At 44.0% G+C, this 21,165-nt stretch overlaps 1 protein-coding gene across 1 annotated transcript; it reads right to left on the bottom strand.

Moving 5' to 3' along the window:
• Positions 1-1,471: 1,471 nt before the first annotated feature.
• Positions 1,472-13,667, bottom strand: gpr139 (G protein-coupled receptor 139). Its single transcript, XM_073495263.1, has 2 exons — positions 13,520-13,667; positions 1,472-2,472 (listed from the first exon to the last, which is right to left on the bottom strand). The coding sequence occupies exons 1-2, from the start codon at positions 13,665-13,667 to the stop codon at positions 1,472-1,474; spliced, it is 1,149 nt and encodes a 382-aa protein (XP_073351364.1).
• Positions 13,668-21,165: the final 7,498 nt, after the last annotated feature.

Genomic DNA, 21,165 nt, shown 5'->3' on the forward strand with positions numbered 1-21,165 from the left:
AAAGTCGTATCCATTACAAAAGAGCCCCGGTGTGTCTGATCACTCCAGGCAGGTATTAGCAGAATTCTGCCCTTTGGCTCAGCTCCATTCTCACTAGATAGATGAACACTGATAATGCCCCAAGGTGTCTGCAGAATGGATGCGCATTGATCTCAATGTGCTCTTTCTCTGTGTGTGTGTGTTCGCATTTATGGTTTGTTACCGGGCAGGACTCGGGCAGCACCGAGACAGAGCTGATGTACGTGACTGTGTTTCGGTGTAAAATGTTACTGAGCTGCCGTCAGCCAGCGGCAGAATGAGCAGAGCTGAAATGTGTCACCGTGGCCCTGAGGCCAAATTCACTGCTGCATTATGGGACAGAAAACCTTGGACGGGGAAAACAAACTGATGGGAAGAAGGGCAAATTTTTCTGTCCTCTCTGTCTCTCTCTCTCTTTTTCTCATTCTCTCAGAAAGATAAAGGGTTAAAGAGATGTTACATTCATTATATTCATCCAGATAATGGCTAACAGTAAGTCATCAAGGACCATTAATAGTTAATAGAGGACTATCTACTAATAGCAGAAATTTCCTCTACCTAATAATAGAGATATGATTACTAGATTAGTGATAACTTGGCGCCAAGGTTCCCAAAGTCATTTTTTTGTCTTGTTTTTTTGCGAAGCTACAATAACAGTCAAGTCTACCATTAATAAATATTTAACCAACAATAAGCAGAGTGTCTACTCGTCCTACGACAATCTGTGAGCTCGGACGTGCCATAGCGCTGCGAGGATGAGCTCACGCACGAGGAAAGTCTTGAAGGGGCTGTTCGTTTTATACAAGCCCAAATTAACATGCCTGCTGGACTCCTCTGCATATTAAACTGTGAAACGACAGCGCTGTTTTACATTGCTTAAGAGACAGTCTGTGGGCAGTGGACACACCGTCGGTGGCTCTGCCTGAGTGAATCACCCCTCCAGGTGAGATGTTTAGTGCTCAGACTCTTCCTGGAAATGACTCCCAACGGACCAAAGATGCAGCTGTTCAGCCGGCGGCGAAGAGAAAACCAATGTCACCACGTGTTTGATGCTTCACCCAGGATTCATCTGGTTGTCCGTTTATGCTTCAGTTACAAACTGCGGCTCATAAAAGTCAGTGATGGATGGTTTTGATATCCCCTCATCAGTCTGTGAGTGAGGAGTCTCTCACTCAAGCAACAGTCAGTCATTTACAGTGGCTTTATTTTTTTTGCATGAAGGAAACAATCAACATCTATTTGATGCTGCTCGCTGCTTTTGTGAATACTGTGAATACCTGCTGTTTGCTTTTCCACTTTGTTATCGCTCAAAGCTAGCTAAACCTTCACCTCCGGGCTCTCCGGGCGTGTTGACATTTTCAAGCCTCAAAGAGTCCCATGCGGGAAAAGCTGGTCACCAGGGAGACAGAGCCAAAATATGTCCCCAAACGATTGATTGCTGGTGGCGGAGGACTCATGAGGAAATACAGATGGGCTTCCCGTTTTTGTCATACTGGTACACCAGCATCTTGATGCAGTGAGAGTTGGCTGGTGAGATCCAGGGGCTGCTCGTGATGGAAAAGTTGTGGCTGGCGTAGAACGGCGGCGGCTGCTTCCTGCAGTGGACCAGGGCTCGCAGCACGTTGGCCGCCATGCCCCGGAAACGCTTGCTGATGAAGCAGTAGAGGAAGAAGTTGACGCCGGTGTTGAGCAACGCTAGCATGTTTGCCAGATCGGTGAGCATGTGGAGGAGTCGGCCGGCGCCTTGCGAGGTGGGAGGAGGGGAGTAGAAGTGGTAGAGGATCATGAGGGTGCGTGGCGCCCACAAAACGGCAAAAATGGAGGTGATGGCGAGGAGAATGGCGGTGGTCTTGCCAGTGGAGTAGCCGCGCAGACGGAAGCAGCTGCGGCGCCTGCGCAGCTTACGGACGATGACGGCGTTGAGGGAGAAGAAGACAGTGCAGGGGAGGAGATAGACGGTAGCGCAGTGAGCCCACACCAGGACGTGCTGGGCCACGGTTCTCCTGTTGCCCTCTCCTCCTCCTCCTCCTCCTCCTTCTCCTCCACCACCACCCACCCCAGGCAGGCTGTGCCACAGCTCCGGCCACCAATAATACGGAGCTGCAGAGAGCAAGCACCCGATATACACAGCAAATATCACCCTTCGTGTGCGGGCAGGGTAGGACACCGTGTGGTAGCGCAGCGGGTGGCAAACAGCGATGTAGCGGTCAATGGTGAGCGGCACGGTGATCCAGATGGAGGTGTGGATGGAGGAGAACTCCAGAACCTGCACTGCATTGTTGAGTGATGGAGGCAGCGGCGCGGCCAAAATAAAATCCTCCAGTATGAAGTCGACGAAGACGATGAGGAGCAGGACGAGGATGTCGGCGGCTGCCAGAGCCAGGAGATAGTTGTAGGAGGACTTCTGACGACGCAGCACCAGCTGGGACAGGATGACCACCGTCAGGATGTTAGCTGGGAGGAGGAAGGAGGGGAGGAAGTTGATTGAAAGCAGATAGAGGGAGGAAATAGGGAAATGATTGGAAGGGGAAAAGTATGATGAGATTGGAAAAGGTTAGGGCAGGGGAGGAAACAGAGAAATTGAGTGTTAGTGGGCAGACAATTGAAAAGGAGCGACACAAGATAGAGATGCAGCGTACTGTAGCGGCAGCTAACACACACGTGCACCTGCAGGAACACAAACACACAATACAATATACAAACACAAAGATTAGGTTATAAAAAAATATTTTGGGAAATGTTCAGCGCCATCACACAAATCGAGGAGCATGCCACGTGAACCCTCTGCCACATTTCCATTTCCAATCTGTTATCGTCCCCAGTCAGTGTTTACCATTTTCAACCAGCTCTCCGACTTTGTAATCCGTCCTCTGTTTAATGCCCCCATCTCTTCCCCCCCTTCACCTACACCTGCTGTGTAATTCTGTCAGCACCTGCCTCTGACTTCGGCCAAATTGTTATCTCTAATAAAGAGCAAGGCCTCAACAAAAACAGGGCAACGTGCAGCATCACAGTCTTGGCAATCTGCTGAGCTCACTACTGCCTGCCGCTGGCAATTTAGCTCCTGAAACAAAACACAAGGACACCCCATCTCTCCCTGCCTGCCTCTCCTTTTCAATCTGAACTCCGACATACACCTTCATATTCCCTCGCCCGTGTTGCCGATTTAAATCCTTTCATACCTCCCTCTGTTTATTTAGTACCGCTCGCTTTCTCTCACCGGACAGTTAAACAGCCCAGGGGGTGGACCATTACTCCCTCGCTTTTTAGCCTAAAAGAACGTGGACACAAAGATCTGCAGGTGATTTATCCCACTGCTGCTTTTACTGAAGCTCGGCCTCTGTGCACCTGCATCAGACAGGAGGAGCACAGCCTTCAGCTTCTCACGTGGAACTGCAGTTCAGCAATTGAAGCGAACAAGCTCATTACACATCCCATTTCTTTGTTGTCCTACTCTGTCTCCGCATGTGCATATTATTCCCAGGTTATTCCTGGCATCTCCGACAGTTGATTTTACAGATTGTGTTCAGGACTTTCCCAAACCAAGAGGAGGAAGTAAACTAGATACTAGATTTGCGTACACTGTAGTGTTACCGGAGACAATTATTTATTAGTATTATTATGACAGGGCAGCCTAATAAAACACTGTACATGCGATCTGTGATTTTGTGTTCATGGGTCAACCTCCACTGTGTCATAGTTTGGGGATTTAGTTAAGTAATTTCCTGTTTCATTTTGTAGATTATATCCTCATGTGTCATGTTTTACTTTCCACTTCCTGTCTTTGTCTTTTGCCCTCCTGTTTTCTGTTTACACCTGTGTCTTGTTAGTCAGTCAGTCCCCTCGTATGTAACGCTACATGTCCACAGGATCCGTCATTTCCACGCTTCCCATTCATTGTCTATGTTGGAAGCCGTGCAATGTATCCTGGCAGCAAAGTGTCACGTATCGAGAAACTGGCCGTAAAGTTGAATTCTAGAAAATGTCATATTGTAGAGTCAACATCTAAAACAATAAGCTTTTAAATCAGCGTTTCCCATCATGCACTGGGACTTGCAGTGGGTGGAGAGCCACTGCAGCACCTGTCTTGAAAAACTGCATCCGCCTAAATCTCGTGAGACTATCGTTTTTATTTTTGTTTGATCTCTATCTAATTCCTCTTATGTCATGTTGTCTTTTTATTCTCCTGTTGTTGCTTTTATTTTAACTCCCCTGAGGAGGTTCTGTTTTCACTCATGTCCGGTTGTTGGTTGGTTGGTTTGTAATCAGGATTACACAAAAACTACTGAAAAGATTTTGACAAAACTTGGATGGAGGATGGGTCTTGGTCTAGAATAGTCCCTGTTAACTTTTGAGGTGGATCCAGTAATTTTTTCTTGTTTCAACTTAGTCTGTGCTTCCTTCTGTCTGTCTTGACTGTATGGCATTTATTCTGTTACGTTGTCTTCCTGAGTTTCCTGCTTCTGCTTAAGCCTTTTGTAAATACTGTTTTTAAAATTGCTCTTTAAATAAAGTCATTATTATCATATTATGTGTGACACAGGCGAGACTGGTCCACAGAGGCGGAGGAGGTCGCTCTTCCTCTATTTTTAAGAGGCAAGAGGGATAAAATAGTAATTTATTGAAACCTGCTGGTGCAGCATGAAGCCATGTCCAATCTGCCTCCTCAAACGAAGACATCTCTGACATTGATTTGCATCACTGAGACATCAATGCACTTAGCAGCCATCACTGCCCATACAATGTGTGTACGTGTGTGTGCGTTCTGTCGTCCTGTTCCCCTCTGCAGTAATAGATCTGGGATTGGATTAAATATGGCAGCTTGGAGTCTGGTACATCACACTTCACAGCCTCAGCCACTATCAGCTGATTACAAATTACAAAGCCGGCTCCAGATAATGACTAAAGATGTCCTTGCCAGACTGGAGGATGTGCAGCAGAAGACACATACATACACGCACACACACCACCACGTCTGCACATGCACACACAGATCATTAGGGATGCGCCAATTCATTAACATGCGATCTATCAGTAACCATAAATGAGACGTCAAAACAGTTTACAAGGCTTGACAAGCCGATATCTGTGTACATGTAGGGCGGCTAGATTACACTACGCCCCCCACCATCACAATCACCTTCGCCTGTACTCCACACCAACCAATCATGACTTATTGATTCTTTGTTTTCAGCTACTGGTCATCCACTTTGTGTCTGTTTGAGGTCCACGATCATGGCAAATTAATCCAGAATACCTAAGATTTTAGGCTAACCTTGGACTCAAGGACATGGACCTTAATGAGAAGCTTTATGCTGTTTTAAATTATGGATGTTCAAGACTGATTTTCTATTTGAAAATACTTCCTTTAGCTTAGCCCTGTCAAAGGTGCCGCCAAAATAACTGTTGTATTAAATGTATATAGAGAAAATGTTGATGATCACCATTAAAAGGTAATTAAATTTAGGGTTGTACCAGCATGTTAAAAGACGCAGCTGATGAGATGTGGAAAAGTTTACAGTAGCAACATCTTTTCCAATCCCGTTGGATTGTTGATGTATGATAGTAACATGAATGTCTTTGGGTTTTGAACAGTCAGAAAAAACAAGATATTTGATATACATCATCTTGGGTTTTGAGAAACTACAATGGCTCTAGTTATTGTTATTGGCAGACCAATCAACAATAAAATCATTGTTAGTTTCTTCTTCTGCTTACACGTGTAACTACGTCCATAAACCTCCTCTAGGGGTCATAAAATAAGTCTAAAAACTCTCTTGCTCATCTGTCAAGCTACTTAATTTTAATATTGCTTTATTGTTCCTGGTCTTTTATCTTTGGTATGATCACACTGAGACTGAGTACGCATCATTTCTCATACAGCCACTTTTACTGAACAAAAGAGGAGGGATTGCATCTGTGTTTTTGTGCTGCTGAGCTCAGACCTGCTCAAATTATCCTGTTGGAGATCAATTACAAATCCTGCACAATTCAATCCATCGCTTCACTTTCTCTATTGTACCTCTCTTTCTGTTTCCACATAGAGCTAAACAGAGACGAGCGACATGAGATGGAAACAGTGAGTTGTTGTCTGTCACTGGCTGGGTATTATTCTGTTTGGGCTCCCCGGTGAGACGAGGCCCTCTACAGACAGACAAAAGGGATCCGTGGCGAGCTTGACATTTCCATTTAGCTCGAGCCAGCTTGCGATGGGCTGCCCATTCATTTCAATTGACTCCTGCTCTTTGCGTTGTCTCCGGGGCCGGGGATTGGGAGGGAGGGAGTTTGCTGGAGCCGGATGGATCTGCTCTGCATTCTGCGGGTATGAGGTGGCACATGCGGGGCTGAGGTCTCAGCGGGGATGGGGACAGACGAGACGGTGGGGTGCACACTCATGCGCACACACACCGAACAGAGATGTGCGCATCTCATGTCTGGACACACAAACGTTCAGGCGGAGACGAACGCAAAATTTCCTTTTCTCGTCGCAGGGAAAAAATGAGTATCTCCAGCTGAGAGGGGATTAGAATGACCTGCAGGACAGATAATGTGCTGCTGCGTGTTTGTCTACATTTGCTTGTGTTTGTGTTTGTGTGTGTGTGTGTGTGTGTGTTTGCATTGGTGACCCCTTCTGTCCATTTGTGTGGGAGTGCTTTTGAGTGTCAGCTCCCCCTGCTGCTCCTCTAACATAACGAGGGCCATTGACGTTGTTTAGCGGGAAAAGAGAAGGCACAGCGTGCTCCCTGAGGTGTGTAACGAGGCTGAGTCATCCCACCACTAAAGGGACGTGTTCAGACGGGCTGTCGACAAACGACACTGTGCAGCTTAACCCCTCGAAACCGGTGGCAAAGCACACTAGCCATTAGGCTTTCTCCTGGGCCTCGTATAATACAGACAGAACACTGTTAAGAGGAAATTATGCCCTGAGAATGAGAATGAAAGTGAGCATTGCAATTAAGCTTTTTCGTCATTTGGAGGTAATTGAGGTTTCGCTATGACGGCTTATCCGGAGGCTTATAAGACAAGAGGAGAATATAGAGGGAGGGTGAAGGAAAGTGTGGTCTGAAGAAGGTCACAGAGAGTTAAAAAGAGAGCAGGTTATTGAGAGGGACTGGAGGGGAGGATTAGACAGGAAAACAGAGAGAGAGAGGGAGGTATAGAGGTGAGCGGCGAGGCGGTGGGAGGAAAGGAAGAGAGAGGCAAGAGACAGAGAGGGGGTGAATATCAAAGCTTGCTTCAAAGGTCACAAGCACTTTGTTCCTGATGACAACCATTTCCCTTTTGTCTTCTTTCAGTGTCAGACCGGACATAAAGCAGGGCGATTCCTTAATTCCTCCTGAACAAAAACCAGAGGCACATCCCTGCTATGAAACCACATACATGAAAGATAAAAATGTGCTTTTACGCAACCTAGATTCAAGAGAAAAAAACCTGATGTTCTTACTGTGAGCATAAGCTGAGAGTGGATGAGGAAGGAGCTCAGGCGAAAAAGAAAACAGAGCCAGAATGAGAAAAACAGGATATTTAGGTTTAATGAGGATATTAAGAGAAAGAGACCCTTGTTGCTGCTAATGATATTGATGCAACTGCAGTGCCCTGCCTCTGCTCACGTCCATACAGCCATTCATTTTTTACAGACAGGTCTCAGCGAGTCAAAGTTTGCTTGAGACGACTGTCCTCACATCAAGGCTAACCCTGCTGCCGGCGATGTGGCATTGCAGACTGACAAACTCTGCTCATCGTTTTTTAAAGGTCCTCGTAAACAATGCGAATAATTACAATGCGCCCTTGGATGCTCTCCGAGCGGGTTTTATGAGGTTTCGGCTTCAAAGAGAAGGTGAAAGATAGTTGGTGAGGAGGAGAAAAGGGAAGCAGGGAAGAGGAAGGAAATGAAACATCCAGATCACAGCACACATTATCCTCACATTGATGATTGATTACTGGTGTTTGAAGAGCAACATGCAGGGATTTGTGTTTGTGGCATTGTCGGCCGCAGTGACAGCGTTGTTGTCAGCTGGTCAAGCAAAGTCAGATCTGTCACTGCATCAACATCCCTGATTTATTGCGTCTAACAACACCTCTCCTCTTCTCTTGCCTCCTCTGTCCTCCCGTGCCCTCTCTGGCTCTTCTCCCGCATGTCAAGCTGACACACTCTCCCTTCCTCTCCTTTCTTAACCTGGAGACAAACCAGAGCTCAGAATCGTTTTCCATTTGATTTACTGATTTATCCACCATCTTTTTTTTTTTTGCGACAGCCTCTTTACACCCCCTAATCTCAAACTTGTAGAGTGATGGTATGTGTTAACAAGCCCCCATCCCACCACACATGCCCTGTCGCTGGTGCGGTTTGACGGATCGATAGACCAAACTGAAAGTCGATGGGGCCCACCACTCATTAACATATGGCCTGCACTGTGACGTGGAACTAAGGGGGTTGTTAGTGACGAACATCTCCTGACCTTTTCCCCTGAGGGTGGGTGGGTAAGTGGGAGTGGGAGGAGATGGTTTCCAACCCGCACGTACGCCAGTCATGACTGTTGAAGAGCCACACGAACCTTGAGACACTTCAAGGAGGGGGGAAGTAACAAATCAAGACACTGTGGAGTACGTGAGCGTATCCATGTTCCACACTTACATGATGACACCTGAGCCAGGTTTATTTGCCAGTTGTAAACACTGAAAAAGCATGTCAATGAACTATTTCAGCCCAGTCGGTAGGATAAAATGTAGGCTGTTACATGTTGTGACATGTCATCAGCCATATTAACATTTTTACAAAACTTGTCATGTTACAGCCCAGTCGCCAAGATATTCTGTTAGCAGTTGACGTTTCTGCAAACCACAGTTGAGGTTGACATGTGTACCAAATGTGGCATATCAAGTTCACATTATAGGCCTATTAGACACCTGTCGCAGCAGGAGGTGAAGGGAAAGGTGTTGCCGTCATTACAGCCAAACAGCCGAGCCACACCACTGGATATTTTTAAGGACACCTGGAACATTTCAAGCTATTTCAGTGGTGAAAAAACGGTGTGTTTTTTAAGGAGAGCTGTGGACATTTTCAGCAGGTTTTGTGGCGACCAACACCGGCTATTTTTCCCAGGAAGTCGGACCACCAACAGATTCTTTAAACCAAACCATGATGCTTTTCTAACCAAGTGGTATTTGTGCCTAAACCTAACAAGAGACAAGGCTGCCAAAATGTTTGGTTTTTAATTTTTTTTCTTTTGGCAAGTGCAAAACCACTGGATAATTTTAATGAGACCTCGGGACAATATCCAACCGTGTTTTGGGCGAAAAAACAGGGAAACATCATGGTTAAAATAAATGCATGATTTACTAAAGGGAACGATTCATAGGTAAAAGAAACCAACGTTGACTGTCAGTAGGAGCACAAACAGCCATCCTAGTCCAGACTTGTGGTCACACCAGGGGTTCTCAAAGTTTTAATGCTGGCTCCCTAAATTGGAGCCAGCATGTGATTGAGGGCAAAACCCATTAACTTGTCATAGAATTTGTGATTGGTCCAACAATGAAGGCGTTTAACATTAAATTCCTTGAGCCCTGAATTCACCCTTTTGCAGATAAAGCGGATCAATTTAACTGTCCCCCGAGGTCTGACAAAGAAGGAGCTGATCCATTTTTCCTAAAGCCTCCTTTTCTCCTCAACCAACAGCATTTTTTCCTGTGGTGGCTTTTTTAATCCCACTTCCACATTAAACTGCTGGGCTGTCCACTCAAATACAGCACTGACACACGTGAGGTGCCACTTGTCGCAATGCAACCAGTCGCTTTCATTCCTAACCTGACGGACGCATGTTAAGGGGCACAGTTTCACACAGTAGCCATGTGTTGTAATAAATGAATTTAAGATGAAATTACTGAAATAGAATTATTCAAATATTATGCACGACACGTTCACGGGCTGCACAAAATGTTTCAGAGGGCGCCACTGGCCTGCTGGCTGCACTTTAAGCACCCCTGGGTTATATCATTTTTACTAATACTAATTTACTAATACCATTTTTATGCACATTTTCAATTTGTGATGGAAATTCAAAACAAAAAAATCTAAATATTACAAAAAAGGTTTTACACATTACTTACGCTGAAACAGTTGATGTATCAATAACATCAAAAACATGATTATCTTAAAATATCACAAAAGATATGCAAGAAAATGAGGTAGTAACTAATTACAGCTACTCAAATTACTGTAATTAAGTCATCGTAGGTACTATACAGCACTTAGAATTTAACTTGTAATTGAGTAATATTTCATCAATGTAACTGTACTTGTAACTGTAAGTTGTGACATTTAATCACAATTTTAAGAGCACATGAAAGCAACACAGTAATGAGACTTTGATGTGACAAGTGAAGAAGGCTCGTATTTAATAGAAATATACATTTTTCTACATATGTAAAAAAAAAAACAACTTGATATCAATGAAATCATACTGGTGTGTTGAATGAAATCAACAGGTTACAATGTTACCAAAAAGTGTTTGTTGTTTTATTGGAGCCCGATGACTAACTAAATAAACTAATTTAATAATTACAAACGCTTAATAATTGATATAACACAGTTTAATTTAATCCCCTGAGTTGCTTTGTGTCCTCCTACACTATTTTGGACTGCTCCTTAAACGCCTCGTCAGTAGTCCCGCCTTTAATTCTGTGACTTTGTGACATCATAACACGTCACCATGTCACACAACTGCATAATTTCTGCCTCACAGTTAGTTTGGCACATAAGAATTAATTCAGAACAGCTGCCCTGTTGTTGTTAGCAGTGCTGGTTCAGGCGTGTGTGAGCTGACCAATCAGAGCAGACTCGGTGTTCAGGAGGGGGGGCCTTAAAGAGACAGGAGCTAAAACAGAGTGTTTCAGACAGAGGGGGGATGCAGCGCTGCAGCAAAAGAGACCTGATGTGTTTTTTGAGCATTAAAGCATGTAAACCTATTCTAGTAGTAACCCAAAACAGAATTATGAAGCTGAAAATGAGCATAATGTCTTCTTTTAAAAGCATACGTAAAAAAAAAGGAAAAAAAAGATTGTGTATAGAAATGTTTAACTTAAAGAAAGCAGCTTCACCTGAACATGCAGCTTTGTCACACACAATCCCAGACCACTCAACATACCGTACAGTATGTGTCCGAGCAGTGAGTGCTCCGAGACATACTGTACTGTACAAAGAGCAGGCCTCACTCCTGTAATCCCGACATGTCAAAGACTGAGCAAAAAGCCGACTCCTTCGTCGGGCTGTTCGCCATGCTAGCGCACGTCTGTTCTGTCTCAGGCAGTGGGGTGAGTGCAGAGAGAAGGAAGGAGAGAAAGAGAGTTAGCGATTAATTAAAAATGTGGCAATTCGTCTCGGCTCCGTCGTCTGCGGCTCCCCCACTCAGGGCTCAAAAGGTGCTACTTCACTGGCTCTGCTGTTATTAATCTCCCTCTCTATTACTGCTCTGATCTCTTCTTCTTCTTCTTCTTCTTCTTCTTCTCGATGTCCTTGTCCTCGGCCTCGGTTCATCATCTCGCGAGGTCAAACGGTAATCATTTCCCACCACTTGACTTGCGTAATCCCTTTTCTCATCACCTTCCCTCATCTCGCTTTTTGTCCTCAAATCTGCGCTCTTGATGTGACCCCCCCCCGTGTCTGCAGCGTAAAGGTCAAAGCCTGGGAGAAAATATACAGACATGGCGACGTCTCGGAGAAGCCCTGTTGCTGTTAACTAATGAAACACCGGCTGGTAATCAAGGTAACAGCTTCCAATACATTGGGAGTGTTAAATACGTGTGGGTCTACGGGTCACGCCGCTACTACTCACACATGGCGAGCTCATGAAACATTCATGATTCAGCTTGAGTGGAACGAGCTGTGTCATTATGATTGAATAAGTCGAAGTCGGCTGCTGCAAAGTATCAGTCCGCTGCGTTCAACCCCACCATTAACTCAGACAACTATTGTAAGATTGCATTACACTCTTGGGTTATTGTTACTCAGTGATTAAACAAACAGCCTCAATCACATTTATAAAGACGACTGAGCAGCAGAATCAAATAAAACTCGCGAGGCAGCGCAGGGGAAACTTTAAACGATGGCTCGTGCAAAGACTTGATTTGCCGCCCAGGAGAAATAATTAAGAGAGATTTGATCAGAGGGACCGACTTTTACTTTTACTGAGACTGCAAGTCTGTGGAGCAACTGCAGTGTTGGCATACAAAAGCTTTTCACTTTGCAATGCAGATTTGTTTTGAAGCAGAAGAGCTCACTCCGGTCTATTAGGACAAATGAGACAGAAGTCCAAGATTGTATTCATTAGAGGCAGAATCTTTGTGTTCAAATCGCTCAATAAATCTCACCTAAAAAGCAGAGTTAAAGGGGCATTGTGTAGTTTTGGAGAAGAAATTCAAACTCCAAATTTTATTATTTCCAATATTAATGAGGTAATAATACAAACTCTTTTCCATAAGTGAATAAACAGGCTGGTCTCAGAGGAAAATAAGGTCCCCAGAACACTGTTTGAAGCTAGAAAGGTGGCAGGGTCCGCCACATATAGACAAAGTAAAACAGTATGAAATTGTGTTGTCCTTTAAGGTCAGTTTGTTTATTCAGTCATGAAAACAAAGAGAGTTTGTTTATTTAGTTTGTTTAGGCATAAATAGATCTTTCTCTTCTGATTGAATTGGAATTCATCCCAAAAACTACTTAATGCACCTTTAAATAATAAAACCTCTGAATTACCCTCTATGTTGTTTTACGACTCCAGCATTTCTGTCCAGTCCAGAGGGCTTTCAACCAATCTCTGATTAGACATCAGCACCTTTCCTCTTTCATCTGACCTCCAGTTTGTCTGTCTCCAACACACACACACACACACACACACACACACACATATATACAGTACATGCACGCACCACTTTGCCTCCCCGTGTGAGACCAGGTCAGCGCTCATAGATCACGCAGCGGGACAGAGGCAGTAAATGGGTCCGACAATGACTGTGAATGGACGAGTCAATGAAGACACAACAAGGAAGTGTTAATAATTCAGGGTCATCAAGGGCGGCAATGTAACACACACTTGTCCCAGAGGTCAGGCTTGTGTGAGTTACTTGCCTGTCATCTACAGATTAACACGTTAAAAGGTGAAGTTTCATGTATAGAAATTTTTTTTTTTCCAAAATGGTGCTCGAATATTTCCAACTAAAGAGACGAACAAACTCCTAAACAGACGGGCACGAGCGCGGACAAACGCATACAAAGTACGTACGCATGCACAAGTGATTGCCACAAGGTCAGGATGACAAATCAACAGTGTGTGAGAGACACTCCGGAGCAGCTGTGCGCGACACACTCTCACTCAAACCTGCAGACACAACAATTCAAGATGCGAAGCGTGACTCCTGCAACCCACCGGTGCAGACTCTAATCACAATTAACACAGAATGAGACGTGCATGTGATGAGACAGATCAGACAGTCACTCAACATGTCTTACCCGGCAGGCCGAGACAGAGCAGGACGCTGTAGTAGATGACGGGCAGTGGTCCCAGAGGGCATCCCTGGGCAACCTCAGAGGGATGCTCCCCCGGGCTCCAGGTGCTCCCGTTTGGGGAAAAAACAGGGAAGATGTGGCTGTGCTCCATGGTCTCTTCCTCGTCCTCTTCCTCAGCTGAACTCAGTGTCAAGAAGCCTGGGTGCACGAGCAAACCGCCTGGTTGCCGGTTTGGGAGAGAGGGTTCTCTGTCCTTGGGTGCCAATCAGCATGAGTGTGTGTGTGTACGCGTGAGATGGCGAGGTTGAGTGTGTGAAGAAGGAAGGAGGAATGGAAGAGATGGAGGAGAGAGTGGAGGGAGAAGGGGAGACAACAGACGGGTGGAGGGGAGGGGGGAGGGAGGTTGCCAGAGATGATATGTGTTAGTAGGTGATGGAGAGGAGCGGAGAGAGGGAGGCGCGAAGAGGTGAGTGTGAAGGTAGAAGTGGAGAGGGGAGGATGCTGCCTGAGTGTGTGAGCGAGGGGGAATGAGAGCGAGTCTAGAGCGCAGCGGGAGGAGGAGGAGGAGGAAAGAGGAGGAGAGAGGGAGGGAAAGAAGGAAGGTAGATGGAGAGCAAGGGCACGCGAGAGAGCAGAAAGTGGGGGAGCGAGGGAGGCTGCGGGGGGGATGCTCGGAGAGAGAAAGAGTGATAACATGTTCCTGTTTGAGGACATAGAACACAGAGACAATAAAATGACGAGGAGACAGATGTGACAGATGAGAGGAGATAAATGGAGGGTTAAGTCGACTGTGGAGAGAGGATGGTGTGTGTTTGCCCTTGTCTCTTTATTCTTCCAGTCACTTGTTTTGGATCACGTATGTGAGTCCAAACATGTATCCGCGAGCCTTATCACGTATACAAACCTTTACATGTAACGCGTGTGATTGGACGCTGTAGGTCTGTGAGAGTGGGGGTTGAGACTGGCTGCTCAATCTAATTTGCCATGCAGCGTGAACCGTCTGAATCTCCAGCTAAAATGTGCTAATGAGCACAAGGCTGACACTGAGAAACACAAATATTCCTTCTTAAGAAACACTCCAGTCTCTGGTTTAATACTCCTGCAGCAGTCATTTTCTTTATAGATGACTATGCCGTTGTCTACTACACATCCCTCAGCTGTTTAGCCTGAAAAATGTAATTATTTGCAAATTGTGAGCATAAGTATAACTGATTCAAAATCCATAAAGCCGCAGCTACAGTATATTGCTTTCACCAACCTAATGAAGGTGATATAGCTGAAAACGTTCAGGGGATACACACATAATATGAGAGGAGGTGTGGGACGTGTTTATTCATTTGCTCTCAATAGTCTACAAAATGGAAAAAATAATGTCTTGAGAAAAGCGAGCAGCTCTTTTTGTAGATATTTAATATTTTTCTCTCTGTGGTGCTAAATTAAATCCAGTGGTAGAATGTGAATAAGAACATTTGGTTACACTTTATAATCCAGCCTGCAGTTAACAGTGTAATTTCAAGGTGCACAATGTTGTTTTGGGAAAGAAATTTTAATCAGAGGAGAAAGATCTTCATTCACTGTTTTTTTTTTATGCCTAAACAAACTAAATAAACTCTGTTTTCATGACTGAATAAACAAACTGACCTTGAAGGACAACACAGTTTCATTCATCAGTTTGACTTTGTTTATATTTGGCAGACCCTGCCAACTTTCTAGCTTCAAACAGCGTTCTGGGGACCTCATTTTCCTCTGAGAGCAGCTTGTTTATTCACTTATGGAAAAAATGACCATTACTGAGTTTGTGTTATTACCTTATTAATATTGTAAACATTAAAATTCAGAATTTGATTTCTTTTCCTAAACCACATAGTGCCCCTTTAATCTCATCTGTACGTGTTGATTACTTTCGAAAATATTTACTAGTTCCAACAATGTGTACAACAATGTTCAAACCCACAAAATCTGGAATTTTAATCGAGGTATTAGTGCATTACATTCGGTCACCCGTTGCTCTAACTTCCAGGGAAACATCAGATGATACATCAGAGAGTGAGAAAGGAAGTCAGTGAATGTGACTAAACAAAACACAAAACTTTAATACATTACCTCATCCGTCTACCTTTGTGCCTGAGTCACGTGAGATTGATTTCTATCTGCAGAAGTGGTTGAAGACAACAACTCCCCTGATCCCACCCTACTTCACGACATCATCAAACATTAAACTATGAATTCATGCTCAAAACAAAGAGGAGGCAGCATATCACCAAAGTAACCACAGAGCACCAGGTGAGTGTTGGTGTTTACATTGTTAGTACAGGAGCTTTGGACGGGGGCGGGGTCAGGGCTAGCTGATTAGCATGGTAACTTAATTAGATATCTCTAACAACACGATACAAAGACATCATAATGTCAAAACTGTTATTTCTTCACATTCTGCTGATAATTTTAGTTATTTATTTATGTTTTCAATTAAAATGATTACCTATTGCACCTTTTATTTACTTTAGCCTGGCTCGTAACTGCTAACTAGCTTTTCACAGTCAAGAATGCAGGAAGGATGCCTCCCCTTAGGTGGTGCCTGGAGGTAGGTACAGTAGTATAAAACTAGAACATGGGGAATGGAGTGAGTAATAACTGGGTATTTTAGAGGAAAGGATAAAGAAAGTACACTGTAAGAATTTTTTAAAATACTAATACAGTGCTGAACAGTGACATCCTGCCGTACCCTTTAAAGGTCATGTTAATAACATTTTAATGTAGAAAAATATATATATTTTTTTAAATTATAGATCTGCAGAGCTTGTAGAAAGGTGCAGAATAAAAATCTCTTTTCTTTTGCTGGTTGTTTCACATGGTTTCTGTGTTTCGTCAGCGTCAGGAGTCTTGGTAGTTGACAGTTTGTGGAAAAAAAAGGTCAAATTTTTACACTACCCAGCATAGTGTACTGCCCTAACATTAGCTAGCTAGCGTTAGCGACATTAATGTTAACTAGTGTTAGTGATGGTAACTAGTGTTTGCGATGTCAGCATAAGCAATGTTAGCTTGCTAGCATTAGCAATGTAAGCTACAACAAATTGGCAACCACTTGAGGGGGCAGATGACTCGAACAAATGCAGTGTTGTGACGTGAATGCAAGGGTAGGGGGGGAGATGCATGTTATCAATACCACTTCAGTTATAATATAATGACCCAGTAACACAGCATTTTGTGAAATAGTGACATTTCATCTAAATTGTCAATTTTTGAAAATGGAAAATTCATGTCCAAAGAAATCAGGTGCAGGCATGAAATATAGTCATACTGAGACTCACAAAAAAGTTAAAATTCATGTCCATGTAGATTATATTTCATGATAATTTTCACAGACTGATACTATGTTGGGTATAACGTATTTTACAGTTGTGATGTGCTACCAAAACATAATATACTAATGGATAAAGAGGAAGTTTGGAAGGCTAAACATAATACAATAAAGTTAATATAAAAGATAAATGAAGGTGGATCAAACAAAGCTAATGTTTAATATATGGTGTTATTAAAATAATGAATATAAAGACTCTGTCCCTCATTAAACATTCAACATTAACTTGCTTGATCCACCATCATCAATATACATTACTGTATAATTTATTATCCAATACTATGTAAAGGTTTGTATTTTACTCCAGCCTGCTCATTATGAGTCGCTGCACACAGGCTGTGCAACAGCATGGGCTTTTAGGGGTTGCTATATGTGCAGAAAGCAGACCTCAGAGCAGCTTTGGCATGAGTACAGTGAACCACCATGTCCATTTAGAGAGCTGTCAGCTGTGTCTCTGCTCTCTCTGTGCCTCTTCAGCGCAATCAAGGCCTCCGCCACCTCACCACAGGTCTGAGGAAACACAACCAAGCTCTGCTCTGCTGTCTGAGCGAGATACAGTATATCATTTAAAAGGTAGCGCACGAGGCTGTGACACAAACCCGAGGGCAGACGAGATTAAAGAGTTTCACAACGAGAGAGAGAAAGAAAAGAACTCATGAGTCACCCCACTTGCGGAAAGCAGGGGATCACAAAAAAGGATCTTAAAACCAGCTAGGAGCTTCAATTATGGCAGCTTGAGCCCCCTCCACACATCACATAAAATGCCCCGTATGAAAGGAAGAATCAATTACAGAATGGCTGACCTGTTTCTGTTGAAACTTCAAAAAGATGCAGGGTAGAGAAAGAAAAGAGTAAGTGGGAAGGGGGCAATCACGTGCTCTTAATTCTCTTCTCTCACATGCAAACAGATGAGCTGCAGGGGACGCAGGGAGGGGAGCGCTGCGATTAAGCGTTAAATAAAACATGGCCAGCAGACGTGAATTGATCACGGAGAAATGTGGGACAGAGGAAGGTGATTCTTCAAGAGCAGCTAGCATAGCTGTGAAAGACCCCCACAGGGGTAATGCCTGCCTGCTCTCCAGTACTTAATACAACATCATCATTGGTCCTTGTCACACAAACTCAATTACACGCAATGTTTTGGTGCCGTGATATAGGCGTGATTGTGTTGTGTGTGGGTTGTTGTTTGTGGTCGGATTCAATGCAGGACAACAGATACTGCACATGTGTGAGGGTATTTTTGATGCGCAACTATAATGAAACCAGGGCAGGTGAGGATTGTTTGTTATGCAGCGCGGTCAAACACCCCACCTGACCTTATTACTTCCCATCGTGATATATTATGTGTAAGGTCAATGGTAGGGAAGGTCTGTGCAGGTCATTAGTGTGTGTGTGTGTGTGTGTGTGTGTGTGTGTGTGTGTGTATGAGTGACTGTGTGTTATTAACTCATTACATCATCATTACACACATCGTTTGGGGACCTCACACTGTCACATCTTCACAGAACTGAGCGAGCACATGTGGACATGCACAAACGTGCAAAACCAAACACGTGTTATTGCTTCAAACGCTACAGAAATGTGTGTCGATTTGAATGTGTGTCATGTTGACTTCTGTGGTTGGTTACTGAGCAGAACAGAACCATCTCAACTACAAGTTTCCTGACTGCATCAGAACAAATGTGGACCAGGGGCATAAAATGAGGGAGGCTAATAGTAATGAGTCCTTAATCACGGAAATCAATTGACATTTTTGCACTTCTGGTTCCCTCGTCTCAAAGTCTGTGAGGTTTTTGAAAGGGCAAATGCCTGAAATAGTTATGTATAATATAATAGTTGATGGTTACCACAGGCTTAAGATATTTACACATACATCATCCCTACACCACTCTTTTATTTTTAATATCGGCAAAAAATAAAGCTTTCTGTGTGGTTAATTAGACTAAAATACCCTGTTAGCATTAACCGGTAGACGGCTGCTGGAGCTCGGAGCTTCTGGGGGTACAAACACTGGAAGTCGAAGAGAGCGCAGAGTGAGTTTTTTGGGATTAAAGAACGGATTTATCTCCACTCTCACTTCGATGAAATCCACCGTAATGTGCTGTAGTTCTCTGTTACTTGCTTGCTGAACGGAGGAGAAATGTACTTAACTTCATGAATGCACAGAGAGAAGAATAGACACTGACATGCAAACACCCTCTGGGCCAGTTGTTGCTCTCTGTCTCTCTATCTGCTCTCTTCTGGCTGTTTGGGATGAATAAATAAAAGAGTCAAGCACATGTGAGAAACTTGAATAAACACAATTGATCCATCAAACTCAGGCATAATAATGTGAGGGGATATTAGCTTCTCTTCATGTGTAACCACAGATACCTTCGTAGCCTAAGATAGCCTGGTAGCTGATTAACCGGGAGTTAGGCAGAGTCAGGTGCTGCCAAGATGGGTCACTTTAGCATGCTCACATGCTAACCACGACAATGCTAACATATTATTGTTAAGACGGTATCACCTTTATCAGGCTCATCATCTCAGTTTAGCATGTAAGCATGCTAATATTTGCTTATAAACAGCACATAAACAGAAAGTACAGCTAAATGCTAATGGGGATTTCATTATTTTGGGTATTTGGTCATTAATTTGACCTGATGATGGCGCTAGATGAAAAGTCATGGAGTCACTGGAGTCACTACAATTCATCTTCAGGAGACAATCATGACTGAAAATCCAATAGTGGAGCTGCTAGCATGGCTAACAAGTAAATCAACCCGGTGATGAAAAGCAGAGGAGGTAAGCTGCAAGGAGAATAATCAAGACTCCAACACGAAGGGAGTCCCGGGGATTTCGTCTCCGGCCTGCTAAATCCATCAGAAAGTTGTCAAGTATCAGGTGGCATTAATTATAGATGCCTTCTGTGATGGCTGAGCTGTTTGTTTAGTGTTCCTGTAAAATTGGACCCTGGATTTGAAGAGGAACAGGTCAGCGAGGTCACACGTGAGTGCTGCGCCGCTCTTTCTACCCTGCTCCCCTCCAATTTAGAGCCGGCTCTCAAAGAATAATGAGAGGAGAGGGAAGAAATGGGAACAAGAGCGAGAGAGAGAGAAAGAGAGAAGGTGAGTGACAATGTAAGAGGGGGATGTTGAATAAAACATAACTGGGAGAAGGAGATGGATGATTGGGGGGGGAATACAGAGCTTTCCACCGACGCTGTGTGCAAACCAGCATGTAGCCTTCACTGTACATGCTCTCACACACGTGCACACCGTCAACATATATCAAACACGTGTATGAACACATTTCACATTTCACCTCAGACCACAATCACGAGGGAAATTACCACAACCTTAATAATTTACACATCTAGCTGCAGCTCTGCAGGCCGGGGCAAGCTCTCCCCACCCCTGGGTGCGTCTCCCTGGACTAAGGCAGTCCAGCTCCTGTCCCTGTCCAGCACCGGGGGACCAGCTGGTCCGAGCAGGCTCTTATAATACCTCAGTTATTAGACTTGGAAACGGAGACGTTTAACATGGCTGCAGCTGAGACTAAAGCCCCACGGCCCTGTCTGCAAATTACATTGCTCTCACAAACAATCCCATTGAAATAAGGCCACTCAGGAAGGTCTCAGGGTCGCCTTGATGGCCCAGTTTCAGCGGCTCTTATCACTGTGTGTGTGTGTTTGATCAGTACCACCATGAAACACTAATCACAAAGTCTGATATCAAATATGCAACAACTCTAAAGAGTGGCTCATAACTCTTCCTGAGTGGCCAAATGTTTTATAAATCGTCCTGCTTTAGTTTTTGTTTTACATCTGAGATATAGCTTGTGACTGTTCTCCTTCATTGTGCTCTTTGGCAAAAACTTCACACCCTGTCTGCTCTCAGTTTCTCAACTGTTTCCATCTAATCCTCCCATCCACTTTGATTTTAACTTGTTCGCTTAAGCTGATTTGTGTAAAGCCCCAATCTGGTCGTTGGCTGTTTGCTGTTGTCTGGATTGATGAGTGTTTGTTTGCAGCGAGGCTTCTCCTATTGATCACAGCAGATAGCATCCCATTTTGTTTGATCAAGTGTGCACATCAGAGGTGGTCCTGATTCAAATCACACTGCTGAGGAAAATAACAGTGAAGGTCCTAAATCCTAAATCCTTGAGTGTTTTTTAAGCATGTGGCGCCTAAGTGTGCCTGTGTCTGAGAGTATCATGTAGCACTGGTTTTCTACCCACATACGCACATAGATAGACATATCTGTGCACAAATTGGCAAAATACACATTGTATTGATAAATAAATAATA

This window comes from Pagrus major, chromosome 23 (assembly GCF_040436345.1).
Source record: "Pagrus major chromosome 23, Pma_NU_1.0".
NCBI classification, from domain to species: domain Eukaryota; kingdom Metazoa; phylum Chordata; class Actinopteri; order Spariformes; family Sparidae; genus Pagrus; species Pagrus major.

What these genes read in the sequence shown, in the direction of transcription:
- gpr139 (XM_073495263.1), bottom strand. Translation starts at nt 13,667, where the DNA reads ATGGAGCACAGCCACATCTTCCCTGTTTTTTCCCCAAACGGGAGCACC. An exon ending in GCTCTGTCTCGGCCTGCCGG is followed by an intron (nt 2,473 to 13,519) that starts GTAAGACATGTT and finishes TCCTCCTCCCAG; the next exon opens with CTAACATCCTGACGGTGGTC.